General features: G+C 39.3%; 2 protein-coding genes across 2 annotated transcripts; one reads left to right on the top strand and one right to left on the bottom strand.

Annotated features, from left to right (window-relative positions):
• Positions 1-1,284: 1,284 nt before the first annotated feature.
• On the bottom strand, positions 1,285-6,460 carry LOC110866904. The gene is made up of 3 exons (XM_022116049.1): positions 5,338-6,460; positions 4,972-5,211; positions 1,285-1,343 (listed from the first exon to the last, which is right to left on the bottom strand). Exons 1-3 carry the CDS (start codon positions 6,458-6,460, stop codon positions 1,285-1,287), a joined length of 1,422 nt encoding a protein of 473 aa, XP_021971741.1.
• A 2,560-nt stretch (positions 6,461-9,020) lies between these two features.
• LOC110866905 lies at positions 9,021-9,776 on the top strand. The gene is made up of 2 exons (XM_022116050.1): positions 9,021-9,163; positions 9,434-9,776. Exons 1-2 carry the CDS (start codon positions 9,021-9,023, stop codon positions 9,774-9,776), a joined length of 486 nt encoding a protein of 161 aa, XP_021971742.1.
• The last annotated feature ends 1,493 nt before the right edge of the window (positions 9,777-11,269 follow it).

The following is an 11,269-nucleotide window of genomic DNA, read 5'->3' as shown; positions in this document are numbered from 1 at the left end:
CGAGGCTCCCAAACCCGTTCCAAACATTCGTTAAACTCTAGGAACACCTCAAATTCCCTATGAAACTAAGAGTACTAATAGCTAACATGTTTTAATGATGAATGTGTAAAAGAATGGGAAGTCATGTTCACGAACGAAGGAAGTAAGAAATTGTAACACCCTAAATTTTTCACTTGTTTTTAATAATAAAATACATCATTTCTATTAAAATATTGTTTTAATAACATGACAATTCATTAACGGAGTTCATAAGTACGTCAACCTTAGTCAACTAAAGACTAAGTTAAAACATTTCAAAAGTAGTTTAACAAGTGTTTACAACCCATACACAAGGACTACTAAAGATTAAAACATTGCGGAAGCTTCAAAATGTAGTGTTCGGTTCTTCATCATGTGCTTGATCGCCAACCGCAAGATCCATCTTGTTACCTATGGTCAAAACCACTAAAATGTTAGTTATAACCTTTTCATATAATATATAGATGCAAGATTCGACATCTAAGTATGATATAAAAGAAATTTTACAACTTTCTTAGTTCCACCGTAACTTACGGTGTCACCGTAAGTTACGGTAGGTTCTGGAAAGTTTTTGGTTCACCGTAAACCAGGGGAATCCCACCGTAGCCTTCTGATCTTTACCGTAAGTTACGGTGACACCGTAACTTACGGTAGATCCTGCACATATGAGCTTTGGCTTTTTGTTTGTTTTGCCTACACACTTTTCTCGAATTCTTATTCTAACAAACCAACATAGTGATTTATCGTGTTTTAATAACTCAATGTTTAATCAATAACAATAAACAAATCAATCGTATTACAAAGCAAAATCCATGCTTTATTTGATTATTCGACCCGTTTGGCTCGTCTAAGGAATCCTCCCATATGACGACTACCAACGAGTCCCAACCAAATTTTGGACCAGCTATTCAATATAGCGACATCGCCGCTTTAATTCAAAACAACCTTTATTCTAAAATTCACTACACATATTATAAACATCAACACATACTTAATTGTAACGGGACAAGTTACATACCTTCAAAGTAGGCCTTTTAAACGTGGTTCGCCGCCCGCTTGTCCGCTTGACGCTCCTGCGCCCGTTCCTATAGAGTTCATTTATCATATGTTTAGAACTCTCTTTTGAAATTATAATTCGCATATTACACCAAACATCGTGATTATGCGTTTAAACTTGAAATTTCAGTTTTAAGCCTTCATAGAGGCATTTCAACAAACACTTCATGAGCAGATTTTTACATGATTATACATCACATCTTTAGTTTATCATTTAGCCATAATTTCACATAAATCCACGATTTTACATGATTGTAAGCTTCTAATTTCTGGAATCATTTCAAAATTGCCAAATTACACTAGATTAACAATCTATTTCCTAGTGTTCATTCCAAATACACATAACCCACTAATAACCTACAATGGTGATCATAGTTTCCATCAAAATTCTACATAATTTCAGCTTGTGTTTGTCTAGGATTTGTTCCTAGACACTATAGTTGTTCCTAATTCATCATAACATATGCATACAACCCTAATTTCATATTATCCCAATTATATGAGAATTTCAAGTTGAGAGATTTCATGAAATTCCACATACCTTGTAATCCCCTTGTGATGAGGATCACGAATCTCTATTCAGATTTCGATCTGGGGCAAGGATTAACCTTCAATTGATCAATTTGGTGAAGTTAGGGTTTGAGAGTGGGGATCGCCCCCTTTTCTTGCTCCTGATCGACCAACACCTCAAAATGGGGTGTTTGGTTTTGTTTTACTAACTTAGTAATACAAGTTTCAAATTTTGACAACCTAGGTCCCTCCATTTTGATCAACATTTAATTTAGTGGCTTTTAACCCTACTATAGGTTATTTCTAAACTATTAACCAACTAGGTTAAAATTTCTAGTTGGTAAATTCTCATTTATTTATACTTTATATAATTCTAATATAAAGTTTTATATTTTCGGGGTGTTACAAGTCCACCCCCCCTTAAAAGGGTTTCATCCCCGAAACCGAAGTACGTACCAAATAATGTTGGGTGGAGACGTCGCATCTCCTCTTCGGGCTCCCACGTGGTGTCCGAACCTTTCTTGTGCTCCCATTTGACCCTGACTTGGTTAATCACCTTGTTCCTCAAACTTTTCTCTTTACGATCTAAAATCGCAATTGGTTTTACTGCATAGTTGAGGCTGTTATCCACCTCGATATCATCATAGTGGATATGAGTAGTTTCGTCGGCCAAACATTTTCGGAGGTGCGACACGTGGAACATGCTATGAATCCCACTCAACTCCTCGGGTAATTCGAGACGATAAGCTACTTTACCAACCCGTTCAGTGATCCTGAATAGCCCAATAAATCTCGGGCTTAGTTTCCCCCTTTTTCGGAATCTAATAATGCCTTTCCATGGGGAAACTTTCAGCATAACCATGTCTCCAACCTGAAATTCAATTGGCCTATTCCTTTTATCCGCATACGCCTTTTGCCTGTCTTGAGCCGCTTTCAAGTGTGCCCGAACTATGTCGATTTTCTTATTTGTAGTTCGGATTATATCAGTAGGTGCTATCCCTCGTGGACCCACTTCTCTCCAACATACCGGGGTTCGACATTTCCGGCCATATAACAGTTCATACGGGGCCATTTTAATGCTCGTGTGATAGCTATTGTTATATGCAAATTCGACCAAGGGTAGATGGATATCCCAACTACCTCCGAAGTCAATAATGCATGCCCGCAGCATATCTCCCAACGTTTGTATTGTTCTTTCACTCTGCCCATCCGTTTGTGGATGATAAGCAGTGCTAATGAACAATTTAGTCCCCATTTGTTCTTGGAATTCCCGCCAAAATTTCGAAGTAAACCGGGTATCCCTATCAGACACAATGGATACCGGCACCCCATGACGTGCTATTATTTCATTCGTGTAAACCTCTGACATCTTTTCTGACGTATAAGTCTCACGGATCGGAATGAAGTGAGCACTCTTCGTCAATCTATCTACCACTACCCATATGGCATCGAAACCACGGTTCATTTTAGGCAACTTGGTTAATAGGTCCATTGTAATATGTTCCCATTTCCAAACCGGAATTTCTAACGGTTGGAGTTTGCCGTATGGTTTCTGGTGCTCCGCCTTAACTTGTAAACATGTCAAACATTTTTCCACATGCTTCGCCACATCCCTCTTCATTCCGGGCCACCAATAATTTTGTTTCAAATCATTGTACATCTTGGTCGCACCCGGATGAATTGAATAACGGGATTTATGACCTTCATTAAGTAGAAGCGCTTTCACTCCACAAGTATGTGGGACCCATATCCTTCCGGATCGAGTCTTCAACCCGTTATTCCCATCTGACAAATCTTTCAACTGACCTATTATTCTTTCTTTCTTCCAATTCTCTTCTTTCATTGCTTCTAATTGCGCCTCTTGAATACGTTCAAGTATACCCGAGGTCACCACGAGTTGCATCGACCTTACTCGTATTGGGACATAGTCCGCTTTTCTGCTCAGAGCATCCGCCACCACATTCGCCTTTCCGGGGTGATAATGTATTTCACAATCGTAGTCTTTCACCGTTTCCAGCCATCGCCTTTGTCGCATATTTAACTCTTTCTGATCGAAAAAGTATTTTAAACTCTTGTGATCTGTGTATATGGTGCACTTTACCCCGTATAGGTAGTGCCTCCATATTTTTAAGGCAAATACCACCGCAGCCAATTCAAGGTCGTGTGTAGGATATTTCTTCTCATGTATTTTCAATTGTCTCGAGGCATAAGCTATAACTTTGCCCCGTTGCATCAAAACGCATCCGAGCCCCGACAGTGAAGCATCCGAATAAACTACCATATCTTCGACCCCGTCCGGCAATGTCAGTACCGGAGCTTGTGTTAACTTCTCTTTTAGCGTCAGAAACGCTCTTTCTTGATCGACACCCCAAATGAACTTCTCTTTCTTTTGGGTTAGCTTTGTTAGCGGTAACGCAATCTTGGAGAAATCTTGAATGAATCTCCTATAGTATCCCGCAAGCCCCAAAAAGCTTCTAATTTCCGAAGGGTTCTTTGGGGGATTCCATTTCGACACAGCCTCAATCTTGGACGGATCCACCAATACTCCGTCAGCACTTATAACGTGGCCAAAAAATTGTACCTCTCGTAACCAAAAGGCACACTTAGAGAATTTCGCATACAGCCTTTCCCGCCTAAGTGTCTCTAACACTTCTCGTAAGTGGTGTGCGTGTTCAGCTTCACTTTTGGAATACACCAAGATATCATCGATAAACACGATGACCGACTTGTCCAACATTGGCTTGCAAACCCGGTTCATGAGGTCCATGAAAGCCGCGGGTGCATTTGTTAGCCCAAATGACATTACGAGGAATTCGTAATGTCCGTATCTCGTGCGGAAAGCCGTCTTCGGCACATCTTCTTCTTTGACCCTTAGTTGGTGATACCCTGACCTAAGGTCAATTTTTGAAAACCAGTTCGCACCTTGTAATTGGTCGAACAAATCATCTATCCTCGGATGCGGGTATCGGTTCTTTATCGTGAGTTTGTTTAACTCCCGGTAATCGATACACATACGCATGCTTCCATCTTTCTTTCTTACGAACAACACCGGTGCGCCCCAAGGAGACACACTCGGCCTAATGAATCCCTTATCAAGCAGATCTTGGATTTGGGACATCAACTCTTGTAATTCCGACGGCGCGAGTCGGTATGGTGCTTTAGCTACGGGTTTTGCGCCCGGAATCAATTCGATTCCGAACTCTACTTCCCGTTCAGGCGGTATTCCCGGTAAATCCTCCGGAAATACATCTCGAAAATCTCGCACTACCGGTACATCTTCAATCTTCCGTGATTCTTTCTCGGGCTCATTTGCGTATATCATGAACGCCTTGCATCCTCGCTTCATAAGCTTGTGAGCTTTCAACATTGAGCACACTATGGGGTTACCTCCTTTTTCACCATAAATGGTGACGTGTTTCCCACTCGGAGATATTAGTTTTATCTCTTTACGAAAACACACGACTTTTGCATGGTGTTGGGCTAGCCAATCCATCCCAACGACTACTTGAAATTCTCCCATTGACATCGGAATTAGATCTATCAAGTATTCCTCATCGTCGATGCTTAATTTGCAGCCTCGACAAACATCACAAGCTATAAAACTTTTGTTATCCCCTATTTCAACTTCTAAGGGCACAGGTAATTTCGTCAATACAAATGAAGGATGTCGAATAAATCCATGCGAAATGAAGGATTTATTCGCACCCGTATCAAACAATACACGTGCTGGAATTGAGTTAATTGTGAATATACCTGAAACCACATCGGGTTCTGTTTTCGCTTCAGCTGCGGTAAGTTGGAAGGACCTAGCCTTCGCCTTGGGGGCTTCTGCCGGAGACTCCTTAGCATCTCTCTTTCCAACTAAGTCCGGGCATTCGGACTTTTTGTGGCCCGGTTGATAGCAATTGTAGCAAACCGATACCTTTCCTATACATAGCGAGGCCGTGTGCCCCGTCTTATTACATATGGGGCATGGCTTGTCTTTGAATCGACATTCCCCCTTGTGTCCCTTCCCGCAGACTTTACAACTTGGCGACCCACCTTTAATATCCATCTTCTTTCCCGATTCTCCCGTTCGGGCTTTCTTTGTAGGGCTTGGATTCACATCATGTGCCCTTCGCTCACCTCTTTCCACTTGTTTCTTTAACTCGATTTCCCGTTCCCGGGCGGTGTTGATAATCTCCGTGAGGGTTTCGTATTTTGACAGAGTCATAAATTCCCGGTACTCAGCACTCAGCATATTGTAATAGTAATATATCTTTTGTTCTTCAGTGGTGACTAACTCGTCACAAAATCTAAGCTTATCCATAAAGATGCCCGTGATCTTATCGATTGTTTCACCCTTTTGTCTCAGTTGGATGAATTCTTCTTTGATTCTATAGATAACCGCTTTGGGACTGTGGTGTTTAAGGAATGGTACCTTAAACTCGTCCCAAGTCATAACCCTCGCCGCTTCGGCTCCCATTTCCTTCTTTTTGTTATCCCACCAATCTTTAGCTTGGTTCCTCAATTGACCCATTCCGTAGGCGACAAAGTCACCTACTTCACAATGGGTCCGTTCAAACACCCCTTCAATATCACTTATCCATCTTTGACAAATTATCGGGTCAACCTCCCCGTTGTAGATTGGCGGTTTACACGCCATAAATTCCTTGTACGAACACCCTTTGCGTTCTCCAGTTTTGTCTTTCATAAGGTTGACAGTATCCTCCAACCTTTTAACTCGTTCTTCTACGAGCGATAACACCGTGCTTTGAATCTTGTCTATAAACCCGGATAGACTGCCTTCAATTGCCTTTCCTACCTCTTCGGCAATTATTTCTTTCATTTGTTCGGTGTTTGTTTGCACCGGATTATCATCATTCCCATCAGACATCTTGAAACTGAAATGTTTACATTTAAACGTTAAACATTTCATTTATAACCTTGCTTCGTTTGTTTCAGTTTAGCCAAGTTCTCAACTTGCTTTAACCATTCACATTTAATGCACTTTCCGGGTTTGAGTGTGTCAACACGCTCTTCCCATGCATATCAACTCGTTTCTCATTCCTTACATAAGACATGATTCATTAACATAATAAGTTAATTCTTACCGGACGGTCGATCAAGCTTGAACCGAACACTTTGTTGACAACCTTAAGCTCTGATTACCAACTTGTAACACCCTAAATTTTTCACTTGTTTTTAATAATAAAATACATCATTTCTATTAAAATATTGTTTTAATAACATGACAATTCATTAACGGAGTTCATAAGTACGTCAACCTTAGTCAACTAAAGACTAAGTGAAAACATTTCAAAAGTAGTTTAACAAGTGTTTACAACCCATACACAAGGACTACTAAAGATTAAAACATTGCGGAAGCTTCAAAATGTAGTGTTCGGTTCTTCATCATGTGCTTGATCGCCAACCGCAAGATCCATCTTGTTACCTATGGTCAAAACCACTAAAATGTTAGTTATAACCTTTTCATATAATATATAGATGCAAGATTCGACATCTAAGTATGATATAAAAGAAATTTTACAACTTTCTTAGTTCCACCGTAACTTACGGTGTCACCGTAAGTTACGGTAGGTTCTGGAAAGTTTTTGGTTCACCGTAAACCAGGGGAATCCCACCGTAGCCTTCTGATCTTTACCGTAAGTTACGGTGACACCGTAACTTACGGTAGATCCTGCACATATGAGCTTTGGCTTTTTGTTTGTTTTGCCTACACACTTTTCTCGAATTCTTATTCTAACAAACCAACATAGTGATTTATCGTGTTTTAATAACTCAATGTTTAATCAATAACAATAAACAAATCAATCGTATTACAAAGCAAAATCCATGCTTTATTTGATTATTCGACCCGTTTGGCTCGTCTAAGGAATCCTCCCATATGACGACTACCAACGAGTCCCAACCAAATTTTGGACCAGCTATTCAATATAGCGACATCACCGCTTTAATTCAAAACAACCTTTATTCTAAAATTCACTACACATATTATAAACATCAACACATACTTAATTGTAACGGGACAAGTTACATACCTTCAAAGTAGGCCTTTTAAACGTGGTTCGCCGCCCGCTTGTCCGCTTGACGCTCCTGCGCCCGTTCCTATAGAGTTCATTTATCATATGTTTAGAACTCTCTTTTGAAATTATAATTCGCATATTACACCAAACATCGTGATTATGCGTTTAAACTTGAAATTTCAGTTTTAAGCCTTCATAGAGGCATTTCAACAAACACTTCATGAGCAGATTTTTACATGATTATACATCACATCTTTAGTTTATCATTTAGCCATAATTTCACATAATTTACATGATTGTAAGCTTCTAATTTCTGGAATCATTTCAAAATTGCCAAATTACACTAGATTAACAATCTATTTCCTAGTGTTCATTCCAAATACACATAACCCACTAATAACCTACAATGGTGATCATAGTTTCCATCAAAATTCTACATAATTTCAGCTTGTGTTTGTCTAGGATTTGTTCCTAGACACTATAGTTGTTCCTAATTCATCATAACATATGCATACAACCCTAATTTCATATTATCCCAATTATATGAGAATTTCAAGTTGAGAGATTTCATGAAATTCCACATACCTTGTAATCCCCTTGTGATGAGGATCACGAATCTCTATTCAGATTTCGATCTGGGGCAAAGATTAACCTTCAATTGATCAATTTGGTGAAGTTAGGGTTTGAGAGTGGGGATCGCCCCCTTTTCTTGCTCCTGATCGACCAACACCTCAAAATGGGGTGTTTGGTTTTGTTTTACTAACTTAGTAATACAAGTTTCAAATTTTGACAACCTAGGTCCCTCCATTTTGATCAACATTTAATTTAGTGGCTTTTAACCCTACTATAGGTTATTTCTAAACTATTAACCAACTAGGTTAAAATTTCTAGTTGGTAAATTCTCATTTATTTATACTTTATATAATTCTAATATAAAGTTTTATATTTTCGGGGTGTTACAGAAATGCATCTAGAATGTTTGTAAAGAAAGATTGGATGAGTTTATGACTTACGAGAATGAATTATTAAGAATGATTGATGTATAGAAAGATGGGGAGAATGAATGTAATGATGTTTAACATTAATATTTAATTGTAGATGGCAAGTGGAGGAAACACGGATACCACAGAACGGATAACTCGAAACGAGTTAAACAAGATAATTTCGGATGAAGTAGAGAAGGCGTTTGATGCAAATGTTTCGAAGCTAGCGCAAGAAGTGGAGAGCCAAGTTTTGAGTAGGGTGGAGACTATGGTAACAAGTAAGGTAGATGAGTTGAAAGAAATGATAACCGGGATTCAAGGCAAGAAGGATGCATGACGGTGCACATATAAGGATTTCATGGCATGTAAGCCTGCAACTTATAATGGAGAAATTGATCCCATTGAATGTCAAAGATGGATAGCCAATATGGAGGGAGTGTTCATTCGAAGTCATTGTGATAAAGAAGATCAAGTCATGTTTGCCACGGGGCAACTTTTACGAGGGGCTAAAGATTGGTGGGATACGTATAGTAAAGAGATCGGCGAGGATAAAGTTCAAACTTTGACTTGGCAAGAATTCAAGCAACCTTTTATCAAATACCATTGTCCACAATCAGTCGTGGATCGAATCCAATAAGATTTACTCCGACTCCGACAAAAGGATGAATCAATTGATGAGATCACAAATACTTTCCTTGATCAGTTGAAGTTTTGCGGAGAAACAGTCGGAACACAGAGGAAGAAGATTATCCGTTATCATGCCATGCTAAAGGCTGAATAACGGGAGTTTATAACTCCTTCTAAATGTGAAACTTTGGACGAGATTATCGATTTGGCAAGGGATAGGGAAATTGAGCTAAAGAGACAGGCTGAACGCGAGGAGAAAAGGCAAGTTGAGAAAGGATCAACACAAGGTTCTTCCAAGAAACCTAAGACACACGATCAAGGAAAGAAAGACGATTCTAAAGGAGGGTTTCCTCGATGTAAAACGTGTGGAAAACCCCATTCGGGAGAATGCTTATTGGGGAAGAAAGGATGTTACAACCGCGGGCAAGAAGGGCATCCTTATTATAATTGCCCAAATCCCAAGAGGGTATGCTACAACTATAATGAATCGGGCCATGTGAAGGCTGAATGCCCAAAACTCAAACAAGGAGTGAAGAAAGAAGGAAGATACGGCTAAAGCTAAGGGAAGAATGTTCCAAATCTCTACGGAAGAAGCTAGAGCTCACCCGAATGTGGTGTCAGGTATCTTTATGATAAACTCTATACCCACTTATGTGTTGTTTGATACCGGGGCTAGTAGATCATTCATTTCTAGCGAGTTTGTACATTCCCCTTTGTTCACGATAAAAAGAATGCCTACACCACTTGTGGTAGAAATAGCCGACTGTAAGAGTTATCTTTTACACGAAATATGTAGAAATTGTAAAATTACTATAGAGGACGAAGATTTTGATATTGATTTGATCCCCATGGTCTTAGGACGAAGATTTTGATATTGATTTGATCCCCATGATATTAATGGTCCAATTACAAGAACTTCTTGACAAAGGCTTCATACGCCCTAGCGTGTCCCCGTGGGGAGCGCCCGTTTTGTTTGTTAAAAAGAAGGATGGGTCGATAAGAATGTGCATCGACTATCGTGAGCTCAACAAACTCACGATAAAGAACCGATATCCCATTCTGAGAATAGATGATCTTTTCGATCAATTACAAGGGGCAAGTTGGTTCTCAAAAATCGACTTGCGATCGGGTTACCATCAAGTACGAGTAATGGAAGAGGACGTACCTAAGACCGCGTTCAGGACCCGTTACAGACATTATAAATTTTTAGTAATGTCATTCGGGTTAACTAATGCTGTCATGGCCCCCGACCCGGTTTGATCCGTTTCCGGAGCCGCGGGACAGAAACCCCGTGATATTTGTTTAATTGAGTTTTAGCAGCGGAAAATTTTGAACATCGGGATCGTTGTAAAGCTAAATTTTTTCCCGATTATTTTTATTTCACAATTCGGGATAAAACCCCGATAATTTACAATACATAAGTTTAGTGATAAATTCTTATTTTAAAACATCTTTATTCATTTTATATTGAGCCACTATATTAAGCTTGAAATGCTCCTCAGCACTTTTCCTGATTTACAGCAGATCACCTGAAACATGTTTGAAAAAGATTTTGTCAGTAGGGAAATACTGAGTGAATCATTCATCTTACTGAAAATGACACATTTGTTATAATTCACAGTATTAAGAGTTTTTACATATGTTTATTATCAACCAACATTCAAGAATAGGTATTTGTCACAGACCAGCTCTGTGACTGTGGTCATATCACCATTGGCTGGCCCAATGAGTGACGTATGTCACAATTAGGCTCGCCCACCTAATGTGAAGGAAACAATAATAACAATACTGTGCACAATACCCCACATACCGGCTGTAATTTGGTGATTACATAAACTTAATCACTGTAATTATAACTCTGAAAATAATTTGGAGTATTGTAAAACAGTTAATAAAAAGAGAATGACTCACATTGTAGATTTAGTACTGACAGAATATGATTTTATCCCTGTTAACCTAATTTCACAATAAGGCACACAAAACAGAGTTAGTGATCAATACAGCAGTTACGATAATTTCCCGAGATCAAATACTCGCAATGAATGACCA

The sequence above is a fragment of the Helianthus annuus genome, chromosome 7, assembly GCF_002127325.2.
Source record: "Helianthus annuus cultivar XRQ/B chromosome 7, HanXRQr2.0-SUNRISE, whole genome shotgun sequence".
NCBI lineage: Eukaryota > Viridiplantae > Streptophyta > Magnoliopsida > Asterales > Asteraceae > Helianthus > Helianthus annuus.
The sequence above is the reverse complement of the archived record's forward strand: the minus strand, read 5'-3'. Positions and strand labels throughout refer to the sequence as shown.

Excerpts from the sequence above, each read along its gene's own strand:
- LOC110866904 (XM_022116049.1), bottom strand. The coding sequence starts at position 6,460 with ATGTCTGATGGGAATGATGATAATCCGGTGCAAACAAACACCGAACAA. Across the intron at positions 5,212-5,337 it reads AGAACCCGATGTGGTTTCAG|AAGTTGAAATAGGGGATAAC; the intron begins GTATATTCACAA and ends CTGTGCCCTTAG. Across the intron at positions 1,344-4,971 it reads CATTTATGGTGAAAAAGGAG|AAATTAGAAGCTTACAATCA; the intron begins GTAACCCCATAG and ends AAATGATTCCAG.
- LOC110866905 (XM_022116050.1), top strand. The coding sequence starts at position 9,021 with ATGGAGGGAGTGTTCATTCGAAGTCATTGTGATAAAGAAGATCAAGTC. Across the intron at positions 9,164-9,433 it reads AAAGTTCAAACTTTGACTTG|GGATAGGGAAATTGAGCTAA; the intron begins GCAAGAATTCAA and ends CGATTTGGCAAG.